At 37.1% G+C, this 21,708-nt stretch overlaps 1 protein-coding gene across 1 annotated transcript in view; it reads left to right on the forward strand.

The window, feature by feature from the left end:
- The window catches only part of IRAG2 (inositol 1,4,5-triphosphate receptor associated 2), a 122,769-nt gene that overhangs the window by 36,796 nt on the left and 64,265 nt on the right, over positions 1 to 21,708 (forward strand). Inside the window, exons 4-15 of the mRNA XM_087855699.1 lie at positions 1,345 to 1,424; positions 1,514 to 1,592; positions 2,717 to 2,875; positions 6,419 to 6,536; positions 8,822 to 8,872; positions 12,320 to 12,397; positions 14,879 to 14,935; positions 16,287 to 16,346; positions 16,446 to 16,510; positions 17,471 to 17,570; positions 20,141 to 20,242; positions 21,306 to 21,469. Coding sequence (XP_087711825.1) covers positions 1,345 to 1,424; positions 1,514 to 1,592; positions 2,717 to 2,875; positions 6,419 to 6,536; positions 8,822 to 8,872; positions 12,320 to 12,397; positions 14,879 to 14,935; positions 16,287 to 16,346; positions 16,446 to 16,510; positions 17,471 to 17,570; positions 20,141 to 20,242; positions 21,306 to 21,469 — 1,113 coding nt within the window. The remainder of the gene's footprint in view (positions 1 to 1,344; positions 1,425 to 1,513; positions 1,593 to 2,716; positions 2,876 to 6,418; positions 6,537 to 8,821; positions 8,873 to 12,319; positions 12,398 to 14,878; positions 14,936 to 16,286; positions 16,347 to 16,445; positions 16,511 to 17,470; positions 17,571 to 20,140; positions 20,243 to 21,305; positions 21,470 to 21,708) is intronic.

Below are 21,708 nucleotides of genomic sequence, written 5' to 3' on the forward strand. Positions count from 1 at the left end.
TTTATACATTGTTGGTGGTAGTACAAGTTGGCATAGTTTTTTCAAGAACAATTTAAGAATATGTATCAAATGCTTAAAAATTATGTGATGTATTTGGGCTAGCCATGTAACTCAAGAAAAATAACCGATCATGTACCCTAATATATGTGTTTATGATAGTGATAAATATACGCAACTTACAAATGTTAAAATAAAGGGTCAGATTAATAAATTATAATACTTCCACTAGAATCCTAAATAGTCACTCAGAATTATAATTAGATAAACATTTGACAAGAGAAATGTTCATATATATTTATTTCAAATAAGGCCATAAATATATATGTGTATTATAAACCCATATTTATCAAGAAAAAATATGCATAAAGGAAGTTGGGAAGAATATGTTCCAAAATGATTATCTTTCCATGATGGTTTCAACTTTCTGTTCTTTTCTTATGCCTTTTCCCATTATTCTAAAATACTTAGATTTGTATAATGAAAGTGTTAATCCATTATAAAATGGTGTGAGAGCAAAAGAAAAAACCTCCAATTTTTATAACAGAAGTAAAAAATATGGGAGGTATAAACACAAAATAGAAGAACAGAAACTCGAATGGTGATAGGTATGTAGCTATCAATAGTAAAGTGGTGCCTGAATTATTCTGACCGACATCTCACACTGAAATACAATGAGATGTTAGGACAGATGTAGAGAATTTCGTAGTGGTTCCAGAGAGATAGTCTAAGTATTTGGGATTTAGAAAGATTAAGTAAAACTTAAATCATAATATACAGACTCTTAAAAAGGAAATGGTTGAAATTTTACTATGTTTGAGAGTGAAAGGTGGTATTTGTGTACTGGACAGTGGACTATCCACAGCTTTCCCCAAATTTCAGGAGTAAATGCTCAAAGTACAATTGTCTGGGTTCAACTTGGTTTTCCGTGAAAAAGGAAAAATGATAGCTCCATAAATGTGTCCTGAAGTATTAGTTGTTCATGCCTTTTCCTTCCCAGTTTTTAAAATCCCACTTGTTATTCCTGCAAATGTCTAGACTATGTTGACGTCCTAATCCCTTGAGACCTCACGTCCCCATCACACCGGCTGCACATCAATCCCTGCCTACTCATGCATGCACACTTTCCTTTTCAGGTTAGATTAAAAGTTTATGCAAGATAGAGGTAATGCCTTAAGTTTCTTTTCTATTACCCTACCTAAGCACAATGTCGAACTCCAAATAGTTCCTGAATAAATAGTTTTAAAATTCAGAAAGAAATACCTGATTAGAAAAATTACAGATCACATCTGTAATGGCACTGGCAAAGAATCGTAGCTCATTGGTTTTGGGTTTTTTTGGTTGCAGGGAAAGATTGAGTGGTGGATCAAGTGGCAGGATTGATGATTCTGCTTTTGAACAGGGCAGCATAAAATCACATAGAGCAAGTATGTATGTGTTTCTTCCTGTTGTTCTGCCACTTTCTTGTGGTTTGGAGAAATGGATTTTTCATAAAACACTCTTGTATGTGTTTCAGTTAAGATGACCACAGATAAAACAGAATCTACGTCATGGAGCTTCGAGGCTTTGGGTGGAGATATGTCTAAAGGAGTCTTGTAAGCATTCTTACTTGTAATGCTTTCTCAAGTACCTCTTATTTTTCTCATTTATTTCATAGGTCTACGTGTTTTACTTATGGTAAAGCCACTTAGCTTGTGTGTGTGTGTGTGTGTGTCTGTCTGTCTGTCTGTCTGTCTGTGTGTGTCTAACCAATCTTTTATTTAATTCTTGACTATTCTCTCCCAATTGCATTAGAACAAATTTCACTAGGAACATGATTTATATAAGACTGGTATTATCTAAATTAACATTTTCTCACTAATAAAACCCTTCTCCTACATTAACTTCATGTGCTTTCTATGGAAAACAAGTCCCATTTCAGGTAGAATTATGACTAAACTCTTTGGGTGATTGTTTTCAAAGCACCTCTTTAATAGGTACTTATAGATATAAATGACAAAAGCTGTTCTCCACTAGATGTATGTGATTTTAGATATCAAGGAGAGGCAATTCTGTCTCTCCCTTATTGTCTCCTTGCCACGTTGGGTTTGCCCATGCAAAAAGGGGTGGTAGGAACCATGTACCCAAGCTGCGCTAAGCACTGGGATAAGATGGCAAAGAGGAAGAGAAGGCCTGGGACTCCATGAAACATGCCATCTAGACTCTCAAAGGGTCTGTGATCTAATGTCAGGGTCGAGGGTGACACAGACATTAATGCGCTGTAGAAAATATTAGGAAAGATGAATACTAAACTGTGAGCCACAGACTACAAACATAAGTCTCTAGGAATCGTTTCCTAGTTAAGGGCCTATTAAAACCTGCCAAGATCCCTTGGATGAAAGAGTAATGATGTGTCAATTTATTTCAGAATGTTTCATAACCCCGGCAGAAATGGAAACTCTTCCTTGTAGGCGGAGGCCAATGTTAGAGGCGAAGTGCACAAGAATTAACAAAAGCTGTGGCAGCTGACTTCACAGCTGGCAGATGCTGAATATTGGGCAATTTTGGAAAATCTCTGCTGCTGTAACAATGCTTGAATCAATATTTATTGTATAAATGAACTACACTTAACGAGGAGGGAAAGGCATAAAGTAGAAAATCCTGCAGTGATTAGGCCTTATTTTGATTGGGAGGGATTGGAGATGTTGAAGATGATTCTCATTCATTCTTTCACCCACAGAGAGGTGTCTGATTTGATTACCTATGTAGCAGACCTGCATTTTAACAAGCAGAAATTGGAGGAGGAAAATAATAAGTTTAAATTGGCATTAGAAACCTTGGAAGAAGCTAACTGCCAGTTATCAGAGGATTGTATGGATTTGCGCCATCAGATAAAAAGGTGAACCATAGAGAAGGGTGCATGTGCTTACAGCGTTCCCTTCTTTTTTCCTTTAAAAAAATAATCTTTTTAAAATTGGGCTATCATTCACACAGCATAAAAATCGGCCCTTTTAAAGCGTACAGTTCAGTGTTTTTTAGTATATTTGCAAGGTTGTGCAGCTAATTACCATGATCCAATTCATCACTCCAAAAAGGAAACCCATAGTTGTTAGCAGTCGCTCCCCATTTCCCTTCCCCTCAGCCCCTGAAAACCACTAATCTACTTTCCGTCTCTATGGATTTACCGGTTCTGGCCATTTCACATAAATGGAATCATACAATATGTGACCTCTGTGTCTGGTTTGTTTCACTTAGCATAATGTTGTCAAGGTTCCATGTAGCATATATGCAACTACTTCATTCCTTTTTGTGAATGAATAATATTCCCTTGTTTGGACATACCCATTTTGTTTATCTGTTCTTCAGAGAATGGATACTTGGGGTATATTCACTTGTTGACTATGACCAATACTGCTGCTATGAACATTTGTGTACGAGTTTGCGCGTGAACATAGGCTTTTAACTCTCCTAGGGATATACCTACAAGTGAAATTGCTGAGTAGTGACTGATAGTTCGAATCTTGGAGAACTGCCGGACTGTCTCCAAAGCAGCTGTGCTATTTTAGATTTCCGCCAGCAGTGTTTGTCAGTTCTTTTCTGGCAACAATATTCTTTGTCATTCAAAGCAGTGTTGTCTATTGACCAAGTGTGGATCTATCCAAAGCATTCTGTGGTTCAGTTGAACTTTTACTCTATGCAAATTCCAATGCTAAGGACAGGTGACCCTTGAATAACACAGATTTGATCTGCATGGGTCCACTTATACAGGAATTGTCTTCAGTAAATGCAGTACTGTAAATGTATTTTTTCTTTCTTATGATTTTCTTAATATTTTCTCTAGCTTACTTTATTGCAAGAATACAGTATATAATAGATATAATGTAGAAAATATGTGTTTATCAACTATTTATGTTATTGGTAAGGTTTCTGGTCAACAGTAGGCTATTAGTAGTTAAGTTTTTAGGGAGTCAAAGATTACACATAGATATTTTAGGAGGGTTGGCGCACGTAACGCCCATGTTCGAGGGCCAACTATATTATGAGAGATTCATTGATAAGCCAGGTTTAAAATGCGCTTGCAGAGTACATGATAAGGATGACAGATGATAAGAAAAGTTGTGACTTCAGCTTAAGGTAGAAAGGGATAAAGGACCTAAGGGACATATCACATAGTATCAAGTACTGGTAAAATGGGTTGCGAGGAGATGTCTGAACTTTAGGGGAAAAAGGGAACAAGGTTCTCACAAAGTCTGCAGTTACAGATGTTGTAGGTGCTAAAATTTTGAACAGAAAAGTTCTAGGTTAACTTGAAAAGACAGTAAAGCATTCTGACCATGGATTTTTTTCCCTCATAATTTTTGGCCAGCCAGTCCAGCCTTCAAAGCCAATCTATAAAATAAATAAAAGGAGCTGCTTACCTTCAGCTCTCTCCATTCCATAATAGGTTTATTTATTATTTATTTGAAATATAATAATTCAGAGTTTCTCTTAAAAATCTATGCCTTGGGGGCGCCTGGGTGGCACAGTTGGTTTAGTGTCTGCCTTCAGCTTAGGTCATGATCTCAGGGTCCTGAGACTGAGCGCCTGATGAGCAGGGAGCCTGTTTCTCCCTCTCCCTCTGCCCTACCCCCCCACTCCCCACTCATGCTCTCTCACTCTCTCTCTCAAAGAAATAAAATCTTAAAAAAAAAAAAATCTATGCCTTGGATGAAGGTGCCAGGGAGGATTTTTGGTCGCAAGCACTAGAAGCTGACTCTAGTAAGCTTAAGCAGTAAAGAAATGTACTAGAAAAGGATTGGGTAACTCAAAGAATGGACAGAAAACCTACAAAATTTGGGTGGGCAGCCAGAAGGTCAGTGTCTACAAAATTAAGCCTTTGTATCCTTTTCCTCCCCCTGATCCTTTCAGGAAGAGCCTCTGCTTCGTTTTTTTGCTCACAGCCTATTTTTGATACTGTGTGGTTGTCCTGTCATTTGCCTTCCATATTTACGGTGACTGTGTGGACAGGAGGAGCCACGTGTTGCTCATCCTGGTTACCCTAGGACCTCCGTGGCTGCTGTAGAATAGCTCTCTCATCCTCTCCATCCTTCCACTGGTCTGCCAGCCGGAAACCTTTGTCGTCTTTGTCTTGCTCTGCCTTCACTTCTAAATCAAATAGCAAGTCCTGCTAATTTTACCTCCGTTATATCCCTCAAATGGATTTACTTCTTTCTCTTCCTATACCTACTTTTTAGTTCAACTAAACACCATCTTCCACCTGGATCACTACAGCAGCCTCCTGATTAGTCTCCCTGCCTTTCCAAAACTCATGCCACACGGGCAGGAATGCTCTTCCTAAGTGCCAGTCTGACCACATCATGCCCCCGCTTTAAATACTTCCATTGATCCCCATCAACTTCAGGATGAAATTCAATTTGCTGAGTGCTTCCTGATGGGGTTTCTGTTGCTCATTTCTACGCCCATTTTCCACTCTAGGCTCCAACAGTATCTGATTGCTTGCAGCCCCCAGTTCTCTCTCCACCCTCCTTCCCACCCTCCCATTGTCTGAGCTGTCAGCCTTTTACACAGTGTCTACAGAACTTGGGTTCACTCTAACCTTGGTTCTTATCACTCTGTATTATGCTTGTCTGTTTACCCTTCTGGTCTACAAACTCCAGGAGGGTAGAGTGCTCACGAGTGGATTCGCTTTTGTCTTCTTCAGGCCGTAGCATAATGCCTGCTACAGAGCTGGGGCTCCGTGAACAACTTGCCGGATGATCAATGTAATTCCTTAGTAAGGAAAAAAATTGTACCTTCTTTGAGACCCTGCTCAGAAAACAGTTTATAATCCCAGTGGCCATACAAATAAACAATTCCATGATATGGATTACCATAGTTCATTTAATAGGTTGTTGTTGGACATTTAGGTTGTTTGGTATTGTAAACAACACTGTAATAAACTTCTAGAGCAAAACACATAGACACTATTTGTAAGGATTTATTTAGTTGTCATCTCCTTCACTAGTATGTAACCTCTATAAGGGCAAGGACTGTGTCTCTTGCTCACCATCATAGGCCTCTTTGCAGGGTGTGACACCTGGAACGTGGTATTATTCAATAAATATTTGTAGAATTGCATTAACTAAATATTATATCTTAGTGGAAGGAAAGGACCATGTGATTCAGCCAACGATGAATTTCAAAGGGAGACTCTAGATCTTTATCTTCAAGAATATGTTTGTTTCCTTCTATCTCTCTTCCCCCACCAAACTCCCCCCAAATCATCTCTTCCTTTTCTAAGGACTGTGAAAGATCACGGGTATATTTTTACTATTGTTGGCATCTGGTTGAAGCCTTGAGTGGTTTTCAGCTAGGGTCCAAAAATAGTCCTTGGCCTTACTTTGTATCTTTGACGGTTATATTTGAGGTTTTGCTCATTGCCTTTTTCCCCCCACCCCCACAGTGCCCACCAAGCTATTATGGGAACAAATCTGTTAAAAGAAGAACTGGAGGAACTGAAAATTAGTATGAATGCTTCTGAAGAGCAGAAGACCATGATTGTAGCCCAGAACAGACAATTAGTAAGTCATCCAAGTACTTCGAAATTGGCGTATAGTTTACATAACTGAAATCCAAGAGGGTTTATTTGGAGGCAAAAATCAGAAGTCAGTAGGCTGATAAATGAATTGGTAATACCTTAGAATAGTAAAGGCAAATAGGATAAACTGTTTTTCTTTTCAGCCAAGTTTAAAACTCTTTACAGATTACTCAGTCATATTCACAATGGTTTGTGAAGATCTAGAAGCTCTCTGGAATGCTTCCTGAAGTTGATAAGTGAATTCATAAATACCTGATCCTAAAAACCAGTTGAATTTTCTAAAACAACAACAACAACAACAACAACAACGACAAACCAAAAAAAAAACCAAAACAACAACAACAAAAAAACAAAAAAAACTTTATCAAATTTTCATCTTTTTCTCAGGTTTAAAAAAAATCCATTATTTTAGTCCTTACAGATTACTAAGAAGCCCTATACAGCAGTCCTTACACTAAATAAACACAGGCTTGAAATACTTAGAGCAAAACATTATTTAGACTAAGCTTTACCTCAACTGACAAAAAAGTAGTCATTTTTAAATTGAGAATGTCAAACTATTATCTAGAGCTTTAGTAATAATCTTCCGAATCGTGATCTGTTCCAGCAGTGTTCTAGCATTGCTAACAACGGTGGGGTCAGATGAAAGTCATTCAGACTGATTCACTTTCAGATCTCTAAGCCGTCGGGAGACTTGAGCTCCAGGCCTGTGTCACTCTCATGACCAACACAGATTAGCTTAGCTCTTGCCTCAGTTGCAAAATGTGGGGACTAGACTCATGGAGTGTCAGGAGACTCTGCCAGTCTCTAAATGCAGTACAGGAAAGACTAAGTTTGGGACCACGGAGGAACTTGTATGTGGAGGAAATGTTGAGAAACCAGCAAGTAGCCTCTCTCGGGAGTCAGACTGCTGGCATCCAAGTCCCGACTCCAGCGGCTGTGTAACTTTAGGCAAACCACGTAACCTCTTTAACCTTTAGTGTCCTCACATATAAAATGAAGATAACAGTACTACCTAGTCTAGGGCTAGAAGGGTTAGATAAGTTAATACATGTAAAACAATCAATGTCCTTTTTCCTCCTCGGGCTCAATAGTGTTAGTTGCTATTGTTAGAAGTACAGAGTCCTAGATATACAATCCTAACCTTTTGCATTTTACCATGTTTTACGATTTCAAAAGAATTTTCACTGCTTTATCTCAATGGTCATAGAAACTCTGTAAGGTAAAAACAGAAGTTGATATTCTTCAATTTAAAAAAGAATAACAGTTATAAGTAAAGTCCAGAAATGTTTTGATTATTCAAAATCAATTATCTAATAAACATAGAGCTACAATTGAACTCAGGTCTTCAGATTCCAATTACGTGGTGTGTGTGTGCTTTCATCCTTATACCAATGACATTTTAACCTGAGCTGGTTCACCTTTTGTTTTATGTTATAAAGGTAATACCTGTTCACTCTATAAAATGAGGAAATGCAGGGGTGCCTGGGTGACTCAGCCAGTTAAGCCTCTGACTCTTGATTTCAGCTCAGGTCATGATCTCAGGGTTGTGGGATTGAGCCCTGCATTGGGATCTGCACTGGGCATGTAGCCTGCTTAGGATTGTCTCTCTCCCTCTCAGTCTGCTCCTCTGCTCCCCTCCTTCCCCCACCACATGCATGTGCGCATGCTCTCTCTCAAAAAAAAAAAAAAAAAGAAAAATGAAACGCATATTAACAAAGAAAAAATAAAATCCCACAAAATCCTTACCTTACCCTATCCACAAGATTTATTATTAAAATTTTGGCATTTATCTTGTCCTAGAATATTTTTTCTTCTTGTGGTTCTGAATTTGGGGCTCTTAATTATTAAATGGTTTTTGATATTCATATGTTCTGGTAATATTGAATCTGAGAATATCCACAGCTTCAAGTAGAGAGCTAGAACTTTTTGTGATTTCAAGGTGCCATTTAAATTGATGGATTCATACTACCTGTCATAAGTGGACAGTGGGAACGTAGCAAGAAAGAAGCCAAGCTATTGTTTTTCCTCTTTCCTTTCCTGTCAGATTGAGTCAAGGAGAAGAGTGATTTCTTACAAGTCCCAAGAAACTAGAAGCCAGAGGCTTAGCTCCATATTGAGAATATTTTCAGACTAAGCTCATTAGTGATATGTCAATACCATGTTTAAAGTTGTTAAGAGAAAGAATGTCAGTAGCCTTAGAGGTAAATATGTGGTATTTTCATAAACTTCTAAATGCTTTTTAATTCTTTTCTCTTAATGAATCAGGAGACAGAAAACCGGGCTCTGATTCTTCAAATTCGGAGTCTCCAAGAAGAGGTATGCTGAAATTGTTAAACACAGGCACAGATAAACATTTGGAAATCATACAGGTGTGAGTTCTGACCCCAGATTAAATAGAAATCATGTGAATATTCAGGCTCCTGTGAACCAAAGACTAGGTTTCTTTGTCAAATGACCAGTGTGGAAGAGTGAAAAGGACTTTCGTGTCTGAACAGAAGTACATTATTACCTTTGTGATTATCCATGGAAAAAATGGGATTTAAGAAATTCAGATTTAAGATGAAATGAAATTAACCCATATAAAAAGAATACAAATCAAGAAGGAAAATGTAGACATTATCTATTAATTTTCTATTATTATTTCACTGAGCTAGCTGGAAAAAGTCTTGAATCTAAGACCCAGGCACTGGGTCTGAAAGTCTGACTTTGGAAAAACCATTTATCTTTTTGGGGTTAATAATACCTATTCCCTACAGTTACTCTGGAAATGAAGATAACGAGTGTAAAGCTATTTGGTGAATCATAGTGTACTTCATATTTGTTAGGAAATATTAGGAAAATCTCTACAAAAATAACTCTATGCCTTAAGTTTTTTAAGCAACAGAGTTAAAGCGTTGAAGCGACAGGTAACAGAGCTACTTGTAAGTTACTATTTTGGAGGAAAATTCTCTAAGTATCTTTTGAATGTCAAGTTTATGTACAGTTTTTTTATTTGGGGTTTTTATAAGTTTTATCAGTGGAATTAATTAAGCTGTGATGAACAGTCTGTGATGGAGTATGGGCCAGCTGGACTTAAAGAAATCTTACAGTGGGTTGGAAAGGAACAATTAAAAGATTGGCAAGAAATCCTACATTAGATTTAGACATTGTATAACAGCAAGGCTAGGTTTTCATGAAATTAGTGTTTTAAGTGAAGCTCTCAGTGTAAGATATTTTTCTCCTCATATTTAAGATGACTGACTAGCATCAAAAAATTGCACAGAACTGGATTAGAACTGAGGTAGAAGGAGGAAGACGTGGAACCCTTCCTCATGAGAGCATTGCAATTATTGACTTGCATTAGAAAAAGCATGTAAATGTCACTACTAGCTGAGATTCCGTTAAGTGGTAGTAATCCGATGCACTGTGACAAGTAACAGCATAATAGCTTGGAGAGTTTCTTTCGTTCGTTCGTTCATTCATTCATTCATTCAACACATACTCTTTGGGAGACCTTTGTGAGCTAGGCACTCTTCTAGGTGTTGAGGATACAAGTTTCCATAGAAAAGTCCATGAGGAACTAGCATGTTAGGTGGGGATTAGTGCTATGGAGGAAAGAAAAGCAGAAAACAGAATTATAGCAAACTACCATTTAAACTAGAGTGGTTAGGAAAAGTAGCCCTATGAGGTTAATCATTTGATCAAAACGAAAGGGGGTTTATCAGTAAGGAAGCATTCCAGGCAGAGAAAACTATAAGATGTAAGTCCTCAGGCTTAGCCTGCCTGCTTTTTTTGAAGAACGGTGAGGCCAGTGTGGCTGGAGCAGAGGTCACGAGCACAAGAAGTACAGAGAGCTTCAGGAAGCCAGACCTACCACGTCTCATATAGGCGTTGCATGGACTCTGGCTGTTTCCACTGACTGAGTGGGAGCCATTGGACAGTTTTCAGCAGAGGAGAAATGTGATCTAATTTCTATTTTAACAAGATAACTCTGGCTGCTAGGTTTAAAATCAACTGTAGTGGGGCAAGGGAAGAAGTGGGAGACCAATTACGAGGCCTTGTAACATTCAGACATAAATTTATGGAGGCTGACTGAAGCAGTATAGTGGAGGTGGAGAGAAGTGTTAGATCAGCAAATGCTTTATAGCATATCCAAATGTATTTATTATGTGTTCTGGTGATATGGAAGTTCTCTTCTGAGTGTTTCTAATGTCTCAGTGAGATAAAAGCAAAGTCATCAGCTGACCGTGAGGAAGTTCCAGGAGAGAGAGAGATGAAATAGGCCAGGAGTTGGTTAACTTTTTGTAAAGGATCTGACAGTAAATATTTTAGGCTTGCCTGGCTAAAAGGCTTTTGTTGTAACCACTCACTTCTGCCACTGTTTTATGAAAGCAGCCATAGACAATATGCAAAAAATAGGCAGGCACCGTTGTATTCTGACAAAACTTTATTTACAGACCAGGTGGTCAGCTGGAGTTGACCCGTGGGGGTGGGGTGGGGTGGGTTGGGGAAGTTGCTGTGATTTGCAGTTCCCTGATTTAAGCCAGTGGCCACGTGAATGGACTAGGATTGTATGATATGATCACCAGTCAACATTGAAGTTAAAAATTATGTTGAGAAGGAGCCGAGATGCCTTTCAACAGATGACTGGATTAAGAAGTTGTGGTCCATATATACAATGGTATATTACTCAGCTATCAGAAAGAACGAATTCTCAACATTTGCTGCAACATGGACGGCACTGGAGGAGATAATGCTAAGTGAAATAAGTCAAGCAGAGAAAGACAACTATCATATGATTTCTCTCATCTATGGAACATAAGAACTAGGATGATCGGTAGGGGAAGAAAGGGATAAAGAAAGGGGGGTAATCAGAAGGGGGAATGAAGCATGAGAGACTATGGACTATGAGAAACAAACTGAGGGCCTCAGAGGGGAGGGGGGTGGGGGAATGGGATAGACCAGTGATGGGTAGTAAGGAGGGCACGTATTGCATGGTGCACTGGGTGTTATACGCAACTAATGAATCATCGAGCTTTACATCGGAAACCGGGGATATACTGTATGGTGACTAACATAATATAATAAAAAATCCTTAATTTAAAAAATTAATAAAAATAAAAACAAATTAGGTAAAAAAAAAAAATTATGTTGAATGCGTGACCTGTTGGTTCATTTGTATTTTTCTTTAACAATGTTCATCTGGAAGGGTGCTGTCTTGGAGTGGGTGGCGAGCTGAACTTAAGCAAATACTGAAAAGTAGGTAGGGGAGAAGGAAGGGAATGGAGTGGAAGTGGAAGAGAGGTGTTATAATGATTGACCATGGAAGAATTTAAGCTGAGTAAAGAGGGGACTGAGTTCACAGGAAGGGGGAAGGTTAATGAGAAGGTAGTAGGATCAATGCAGGCTTCAGTGGGGACTGAAGGTTTGTTGGCTCTCAAAGAAATAATCTGGAAAGAGGAAGTGGTGGCTGAAGAGAGAGATATTTACAACTAAAATAATGGAGGGGTCACACTTGCTGGGAATGACAAGTTTGAAGGTAAAGATGTGATTGGGGAGTGCATGGCCAAGGGGCCATGGAAGATAAGAATGGACTTCCTAGAGTATTCCTGGATGGTCACATTAAAAGGACCATGTTACTTTTGGATAAAGTCTAAAGTTGTGTCCCTTAGTTTAAAATGGATTGTGATGTTAATGATGAAAATACCACTTCCTAAAAAAAAAAAAAAGCTTTGTTCTTTTTTTTTTGTCTAAATCTAAGAATATTGTCTTTTTTTACATCAGAATACTAAGAACATTGTGGATATATATACATTGGAAAAGAAGATTGAAGAATTGTTTAAAACTGAAACAGAGCACCAAGTAAGCACTTCCCACATACTGGTGAAATATTTTCCTTTGTCAAACTGGTATTACTTTATGAAGATGTATATGACTCATTGACAAAATAACCTTTGAATAAATTTTGAAATTTGTGTTCCTCAAAATGTCTGAATTACAGTGTGTAAAACACAGTTTCTATTTTTTTAATGTAATGGCTTTACTGATATATAACACACATGCCATTAAATTCATCCACATAAAGTATGTAAGTCAGTGGTTTTAGTGAATATTCACAGAATTGTGCAACTATCACCAAAACCAATTTTAAAACATTTTATCATCCCCAAGAAATCTCTTTAGCAGTCACTCCCCATTCCCCACCAACCCTAGACAACCACTATAGAGACTTTTTGTCTCTATAATAGAGATTTACTTATTCTGGACATTTCACAAAGATGGAATCATATACACTGTGTGGTCCTTCGTGATTGGTTTCTTTCACTGAGCATAATGTTTTTCAAGCTTCATTCATGTTATAGCATGTATCAATACCTTATTTCCTTTTATTATTGAATAGTACTCCATTGTATGGATATACCATATTTTGTTTATCCATTCATTGGTTGATGAGCATTAGGGCTGTTTCTACTTTTTGACTATTATGAATAATGCTGCTATGAACATTTGTATATATGGTTTTGTATCAATCTATATTTTCTCTTAAGTATATATTTAGGAGTGGAACTACTGGGTCACATGCTAACTTTTATTTTTTTTGAGAGAGATTATGTGTACGTGTGAGTGGGGGCAGGGGCAGAGAAAAAGGAAAAGAATCCTAAGCAGGCTCCACACTCAATGAGGAGCCAGACACAGGGCTCAATCCCAGGACCCTGAGACCATGACCAGAGCCCAAATCAAGAGTGGAAGCTTAACTGAGCCACCAGGTGACCCTATGTTTGACCTTTTTAGGAACTTCCAGACTCTCTCCTGGTACCATTTTACATTTCCACCAGCTATGCATGAGGGCTCAGATCCTCCACATCCTTGCCAACACTTGTTACTTTTTATATTTTTTATTATAGTGGCAATTTCTAATTTGAGTATCTGGTTTTACAAATCCCTTAATCAGCAAAGATTTCAGCTGTTATACATTTTTAATGAAGAAAACAAGAGCTGGGAAAAATCTATCCTTGATTGAATTACGGGATGATAGCCCACAAAAATGATTTTTAACTATATCGTATCTAAAAAGTCTATACTTAGTGTATATTTTTGTTATATATCCCATACAGTCTTACTAGGAAACTGAAAAATATTAATAAATTTAGGAATTTGTATCATACTTATTGTCATCTCTGATAGTTTCTTTGAGTAATATTTTTTGTTGTATGTGTGAAATAATGTACTTAAATTTCACGTTCTATGTGGAGTTTTCAAGTTTCCTAGCAGATACCTACATTCCGTATATGTGTGTGGATACATATGCATATACTATGACATATATATGTATCTCATAGTTTAGACATTCAAATTAATGTCATTCTAGGGATGACTGTTTTTGGAAAACACAATTGTCATAAACTAGTAGTAGAAAGAGTCAGAAGACATGGGTTCAAATCCTGTCTTCTCTACTTAAAAGCTGTATGACCTCAAACAAGTAGTTAACCTCTTTAAGTCTCAATTATCTCATCTGCTAAATGGCTGTTATATTTTCTACCTAATCCCAAAGCTTGGTGGAAACTCAAATGAGATGATTATGTGAAAATACCTTTAGAACTATAAAGGGGTATCAAATATACATGATTATATGATGATTCTACTTCTAACTATGCTGATTATTTTCCTAGGTTTTCAATTCGATTAATATATATATTTATCAGTCATATTTAGAAGACTTTCCCAACAAGCTTGCTTTTGGTTTGAATAAACTGATATATTCTAATATTTACTTTGCTAAAAGACGTCTTGAACATTTTAAACTGTTTTTAAAAGAGGAAGAGTCTTTTATTTTTTCCTTGCAATCCAGCTAATCAGATTTTGGCAAGTCTAGGTTATATTGCTAGATAATCTGTGGGTTTCTACAGTACTTGTTATCCAAGAGGAAGAGTCTTTTATATGTTCACATGGACTCTGTGTTCATGTCCTATCTAGACTTTCATTTTCACAAAAAAATGAAAACTCAGTTGGTCCTCTTGTTCTATGAAGGGTAAAGCAGTCGGAAGGGCACTTGGCTAGAGCTGAAGATTCATATTCTATCCTCAGTTCTGACACTTACTGTGTGTGACATTGGGCAAGTCTCCTAATAGTGCTGAGCTTTGATTTCGTCACTGGTGAAGTGAGGGCAACAACCCTGGCCTCTCGGCTTGTTGTGAGGCTGATGTGAAAGTTGTTTATAAAGTAAGAAACACATGCCCACTAAAGGTGTTTGAGAAATATGTCTCCCTATTGGAATGATTCTGTGGCATTATCTTTTACCAAAGCAATGTCCCAATGGCCTTCCCTAAATTTGTCTCTTTTCAGATGCAGTTACATACATATGAGAACACTTTGCTTAAAAAAGATGCAAGTTTGCAAAAGGTTGGTACTATTTCTTTGCATGAAGTCCCATGGGATTTGCTAACTCTCCATAAATCATAATGGATATGGTCATTTGAATAACTTCACCCCTATTAAAGTACCTGATCTTACTATTCTGTCACCAGACTTTCCTTTATAATACTTCACAAAATTGTTCTTCTCAGTGAAGAATACTGACTTCTCTATCTGGGATAAGTTTTAACATAACCTCTCTAAATTTTGGTGGTGTTCATCCATTTATGTAATAAATAATAGTGTGCCAATTTACCAGTTACTGGCTAGGTATGGTGATGTAGTTTTAAGTCATAATAACACAAATGAGTGTGCAGTCATTTGTTTTAGTGAAAAAGAAGAAAGTATTCCCCAATTATTTTCTACCTAGTTTGATTGATTTGATAGGTAGGTAGGTAGGTAGATAGATACCATTCTCTTTATGTCTGTAATCATTGCCTATGTGATAACACAAGATTCTGGCTACAGAGATGCTGGTTATGGTGGCTTTAAAAAACATAGGAAGGACACAGTCTAAGTTAATAAACTTACACATTCTAAGACAGGGAAGTAAATAAAAAACAGTGTTTCTCTTTTTCTGAATGTCATAAAGTTTCAAAGCAGTGGAATATGAATTGTGGACTTTGACGAGGTTACTGAATGTTGTACCAACTTTCTTTGTTCATCGTGGGTGCTCTTCGTCTCCATATAGTGACATTACGGTAGTGGTGGCTGCTCACCTCCTCCAAACTCTCGTTTTTCCACCACTTTGCATTTATGCCCAACATTCATAAGGTATTGATTGAGCACTTCCCATTTGCCAGACACCATGCTAGTCATGAGATAAAATTATAGGTCAGACATTGACTATACCCTCTGGTCTTATAGTACAAAACCGAGATTGTAACAGATAGCACTTGAATTGGATAAAAATGGGTGCCTTAATAATTCATTAGTCATTTACAGGTAGACTAATTTTTTTCCATAAATGTGTCATGATAAATATAATATAAATAAAATATAAATAATATATTATTATAAATTATTATAAAATAATTATTATAAATATAATAAATATAATTTTGACTTGAACTTAAGAATTACCTTTCAGAGTTTGATTGCACTGAACCAGGCAAATATGAACATAACGGCACAAGTTAGGTATAGCTGCCTTGCTGTCCCATACTTTTTGTGTGTTTTTAACCATAAACAGAGACTGGCTCCGTTTTCGGATAATAATATTGGTAGGAGATCTTGTAATCCTTGGGCATTTGCAATTCTGTGGCTCTGATTGATAGTCTACTAAATATGATTTGGTAGGCTCATACATTTATTTGCTATTCTCTCTTCTACTTTTCAGAAGGATTTAAGTATAGAAGAACTTAAGTCAACCATCATAGAATATAGAAACATTATAGAGGTATGCCAAAATAATCGCACAGATTGCAAGGTGGGGTTATTTAAATGTAAATCCCCCGCTAAGGTAACACATACAGCCTAATGTCGTATGTGATTCCAGAATTTACGAGGGGATAAAGACACACTGACTCATAAGTTACAGCACTTGCAACAGGAACTTATCATGTAAGTAAAGCAATTTCTCACCAACCTTCTCTCATGTGTCTCCACCCTACATTATTGGCCTGCTGAGCTATATACAATTCTTTGAACATGCCACATTCTTTTCTTCTGTACTTTTATACGTGGTATTTTCTCTGCTTTTCTCCAGTGGAACTCCTTCTCAAGTTTTCTCTGACTCTCCCTTGCTTTTCTCTTACCTTGACATTAAGCCATCCTTTTGAGTGCATGCATGGCATGCTGTTCTTACCTCTTAACACACATTATCTTATCATAGTTTGTTTTTGAATATGCAAAATATGCTAGTCCAGGAGGCTACAGGAGCCAAACAGATATCAAAAATGAGTAAAATCAGTGGGGTTAGTCCACATACTTACGAGAGTGACAACTGAGAAAAATGAATTAGCCAGATGAAGGCCACCTAATCAAGAGTATATGGGCCCAGGGCACCTGGGTGGTTCAGTCTGTTGGGTGTCTGACTCTTGATTTCATATCAGGTCAGGATCTTGGGGTCATGGGTTCTAGCTCAGCAGGGAGTCTACTTGAGATTCTCTCCCTCTCCCTCTGCCCCTCCCCCTGCTTGTGCATGCTCACTCACTCACACTCTCTCGCAAATAAATAAGTCTTTTAAAAAAGAATATATGGGGCCAGTGTAGCTGTATCTTCTGATTTTTTAAAGAAAAGCCAGAACTCTAGATTTTCAGTGAAATTTTCTAATTTTTAAGTATTGGCTCTAGTTCTTAAAGAAAAAAGCATGGCCTACTTGTTTGCAACCACATAGAGTCAGTCACTAATCTCTGTGGCTCCTGGAGGACAGAGACTATCTGTTATTTCTCTATTACTGAGTACCTTATATAATCCTTGGCACACATGAGGGCTTACTGTATTTAGTGATAAACCCCATTTTGCTGACTTATAACATAGTCTCATCTAACCAGACTAGACTATTGCTTTTGTTTTCTCAAGAAATGGGATCCAGTTGAATATTAGTGGAGAGTGTAATAGAATCATCTGTGAAGAAGAAAAATCTTTACATTGTGAACTCATTCTTGCTCAGTCTGCAGAGGTAAGTAATTATCACCAAATGGAAAGCTTGAAACAATAAGACCATACGCAATAGCTTTCTATTAGGTAAAGGCCCAAGCTTGCTGAAGAGTGCCTGTGACATTTTGAGGAGTCTGTTGATTGCTTTTAGAATCTAAGTCTAAGGTCTCTTAGCCTGGGGGGAAAAATGGGCCTTTTTCAAGTTATGGCTGAAAACCATAGTGAGGCTCAAGACTAGGGTTGAAGCATGTGTTCAGTGAATCCAGACTTTAGAAATCCTTATATTCTTGATATTTTTTTAGGAGAAAGTACCTGTGCTGATTCTCAGCCTGGGGTCCAAAAGGTAACAAGAGAGCTCCATGAACCATTTTTCAGTATTTTCCTAAACCCTCAAAGCAAATGTATCTGCCAAAAATAAAGATGCTTGGAAATAACATGAAATTCTCTGCTCTAAAATGTGATTGTAGCAACCCAATGTAACAGCATTGATTATTACATTCTGAACAGAAATTAGAATTTTCATGTTTTTGGTTAATTTTAAAATGCAAGTGGATTATTACTTAAATCTTTGTTAGGTAGAACTAGTTTTTTACAGCATGGGAGGAAATAATCAAAAGTCTTCGAGGGGATGAAATGTTGGGGATCCCTCCAATACTCTTTTCACTTTTTTGTGCTTGTTATGTTAGGAAATGCTTTATTAGCAAATTGCTTTCTTTTCACTATTTTGATGGGCTCTCCATGTCTGTGGACGATGGATATGTCAGAATGTCCTCCTCTTGACAGCTGTGATATGACCTTGAAAGGAGAGGAAAAATGTCTTTGGGACAAATGCTGTTTGAATTTCTCCTGCCAAGGATGCAGGGCCAACATATGCTGTCTTCGTCTAAAGCTGTCTCAGGCAGCCTTGGACATTCTGCTGAGGGCTGTGCTTTCCTGACATTCTGTTTCAAATACTCATCGTCTTACTGTGTTTTTGAAACCAAGCCAAACTGCCAGACTGAATGAAACGGTGGCAAATCTGCCACAGCAGTCCTCTGAGATAATAATGATGTCAAGATGCCAGCCTGTAAAGTTCTATACTTCTAAACAGGGGTTAAGCAGCTGGCAAAGTTCTGGCTCTGGGATTTAGCCCATTAATGGATTAGGAAATCTGCCTTCTAATTGGAGTCTAGAAATAAGAGCTCTATAAATGTTTTCCAATAGACAACAAGAAGGAAGTTAAATGTGGTATTGTCATATATGTAAAATATGATAGGAGATGGATGTTTTGAGAGAACTATAAGTAATATCCTATGGTAAACATCATCCAAGAGTGTCTTTTATGAAAGGAAGGGAGAGAGACAAAAGAAACCAGTCTATTATCAGTGGGATTTATTGAACACTCTCCCAACAGTTTTTTTTTTCTGTGAATTTCATTACCTTCCCCTATTTTCATAAAGCTAGAACCATAGCAGTTTATATTACCCACATGTAAATGTTATCTATTGGATAAATGCTTTTCCTTAAGAAGAATAAATGTTAAGTTGAAGCCATCCTAGAGAGAAAATGTAAACCATTGTTTGGTAACGTAGGAAGACTTTGTAAGTCTTCTTAGAACTCTTCGATGGGGACAGTTATATTGACCCATGAGCATCATTTTCATAAAATAAAAATACTGTTCTTTATTAGAATGACAGAGTTGTGGACATTTTGATAATGGTTTCAGAACAATGAAACTGGCAGTGCAGTTTAATCAACTTGTCATCTCTGCATATGATGATGGACCAAGAAATGCTGTTATTACTGAGAAAACTTGAACAAAAGGGAGTAGAATTCACAGCTATGCTTTCAAAGCTGGAATTGTATAACATATGTACTGCGGTGATTCACCGGCTAGGAAAGGCTGCAGATAACTGACCGACAGCTTGTTTGCTGAGTCCAGGCAGAGCTCTGTTTTGTCGAGACCCAAATTACGCCTACTATGAAAAGAGAAGATTTTTCTAAAACCTTTTTGATGTTGATTTTCTAGTTCTGGCTCAATCAGTTCAACCTCAATCAGGTTGATCATTAGATATGAATTGTTTGGGCTTATGTTTCCTGTAGGGTAATCTGTAGTATCAGAGGACTAAAGACATGATATCTATTAAACAGTTTCCTTCTGGCTAGTAGCTAGTACCTCTTACTCCAGTTTGATTTTTGACTGGAAACAAGATGATCAGAGAAAGCAGAGAACACATTCAGGTTGGTATTTCCAGTCCCTTTCACAGTGCCTAGCATATAGTAGGTAGTAGTTAATTTAATGAGTGGGAAAAAAAAATCCATGAAAATGCTTGTTTCCTACTATTCGAGAGGGAAATAAAATTGGGTACATTTGGTTTTGAAAAACAATTCTACCTGTATATATTCAGCGTATATGGAGCACCGGACAAGAGTTGGCATTTATACATGGTGACATCTGGGATAAAGGAAAGTCATGGGGCGGCATCAAATGAGAAAGAATTCTGTATGGTGTCTTAATTATCTATATGGTAGACCTGAAGTCTAAATTACTTCTTATATAATAGCCTATGCCCTTCGCCTGAATTCCTAGTTGAACATGTGGAACTTTTTCAGCACGAAGAAGTTTCTGAAGTTGAAACCCTCCTGGATAGCTCTCTACAGTGGATAATTGATCCAGAAATTACTGTGACAGAAAAGTGGGAGAATAAGCTTACTGTAAGTGTTTTATATTTTGTGATTGTCCTGGTTTTTCTTCTGCTTTCCTAATCCAGGTAATACTTATTATATGCAGTACCATTTCTAAGACTTTATGATAGTCTTCTGCTATCTCGGTCTGTTGATGTGTATGGAGTGTATGTCTGGGGATGTGCGTGAGTGTGTGCATGTGGGTGAGAGTAAGAATGAGAGGGTGAGGGTAAAGGTAAGTGTGTGTGACCATGAGGGTTAGGATAAGTGTGTGACTGTGAGGATAAGTGTATGTGAATGTCAGGAGGAAAGTGAGAGTGAGGACATGTGATATGTGTTAAAGAGACAATAAATAAAATGATGTAATGAAAAAGTATTTTATTTGAATCCTGTGAGAATTGCTAGTCTAAGCTTGGATTTTTCCTTGACCTATTAAAATTCTCTTAACTTGGTAGAATGATTATTGTGCAAAGGAATGTTATTCCTGAAATTCTGACAATTTTATTATCCCAGAAATTGGGAGAACATGAGAACTTAGCTAGTTCCAGTTTTGTTATAAAGGAAGCATATAAGAAGACATTTCTTTAATTTATCCATTACTTATCTCAACTTCTTGACTGCAAGACAACTTTCTAACATCCATCAGCTTCCTAAGTTAAACTAAAGCAAGAAGCAAACTCTGAAGACTCTGGAATATTAATTTCAACCTCTTTGACAAGCCCTCCTTTTTTTAAAGTTTCTTTTGAATATGCTAATCAACGAATAGTGATTTTTATTGCATTTCCTTGTCTCCAATTCTAAAGCAATTGTGATGATTGATGAAATAAATGGTCAGGGACTACTTATATTTTTAAAAAGCTCAATTATAGGCACATAACAGGTATATAATATGTACTTGTTAAATTGAGATAATCAGTTCAAAGACTAATCAATCTTTGTGCAATGGATAATTGGTATCTGTACAATTAGAATTTTCGGGTTTAATCACCATGAAGACGATTGAGATAGGATGACCATAACATTTTGTATTGCCTGTCATTTGTTTATATTTAACACTGGAGTGGTGGAGTTTGTTTTGTGACTTTTCTTGTAGGAATTCAAATATATAATGGACGAGAAACTAAATCTTTGCATATTAATGCTGAACAGCTTGGGAAACCACAAAGAATCTCTTGATAAAGAATTTGTCAAATTAATAGAGATTTTGAAGAGATTCAGGCTGGAATATTTTTATTTCAGAAAAGAATTTCTTTCCAGGTGATGGTCATTTATATTTAAGAAACCCATGCTTTATATACATGACCCATTTGTGATTGTACCATAGCATTTAGTTTACTTTTTTAAGCAGTGTACATTGATTTCAGATGCCACTTTTTCAAGGAAGACATTTTGTCTGATAATTTTGAATTCTGAAATAGTGTGAAATTGACTTATATATTCAAAATTTCAAGTTAGTGAACTTTAACATTTGTGGAAACCCTGTATAATGAGTTACA

This window comes from Ursus americanus, chromosome 25 (assembly GCF_024610735.1).
Source record: "Ursus americanus isolate L20-20 chromosome 25, mUrsAme1.1.p, whole genome shotgun sequence".
Lineage (NCBI taxonomy): Eukaryota > Metazoa > Chordata > Mammalia > Carnivora > Ursidae > Ursus > Ursus americanus.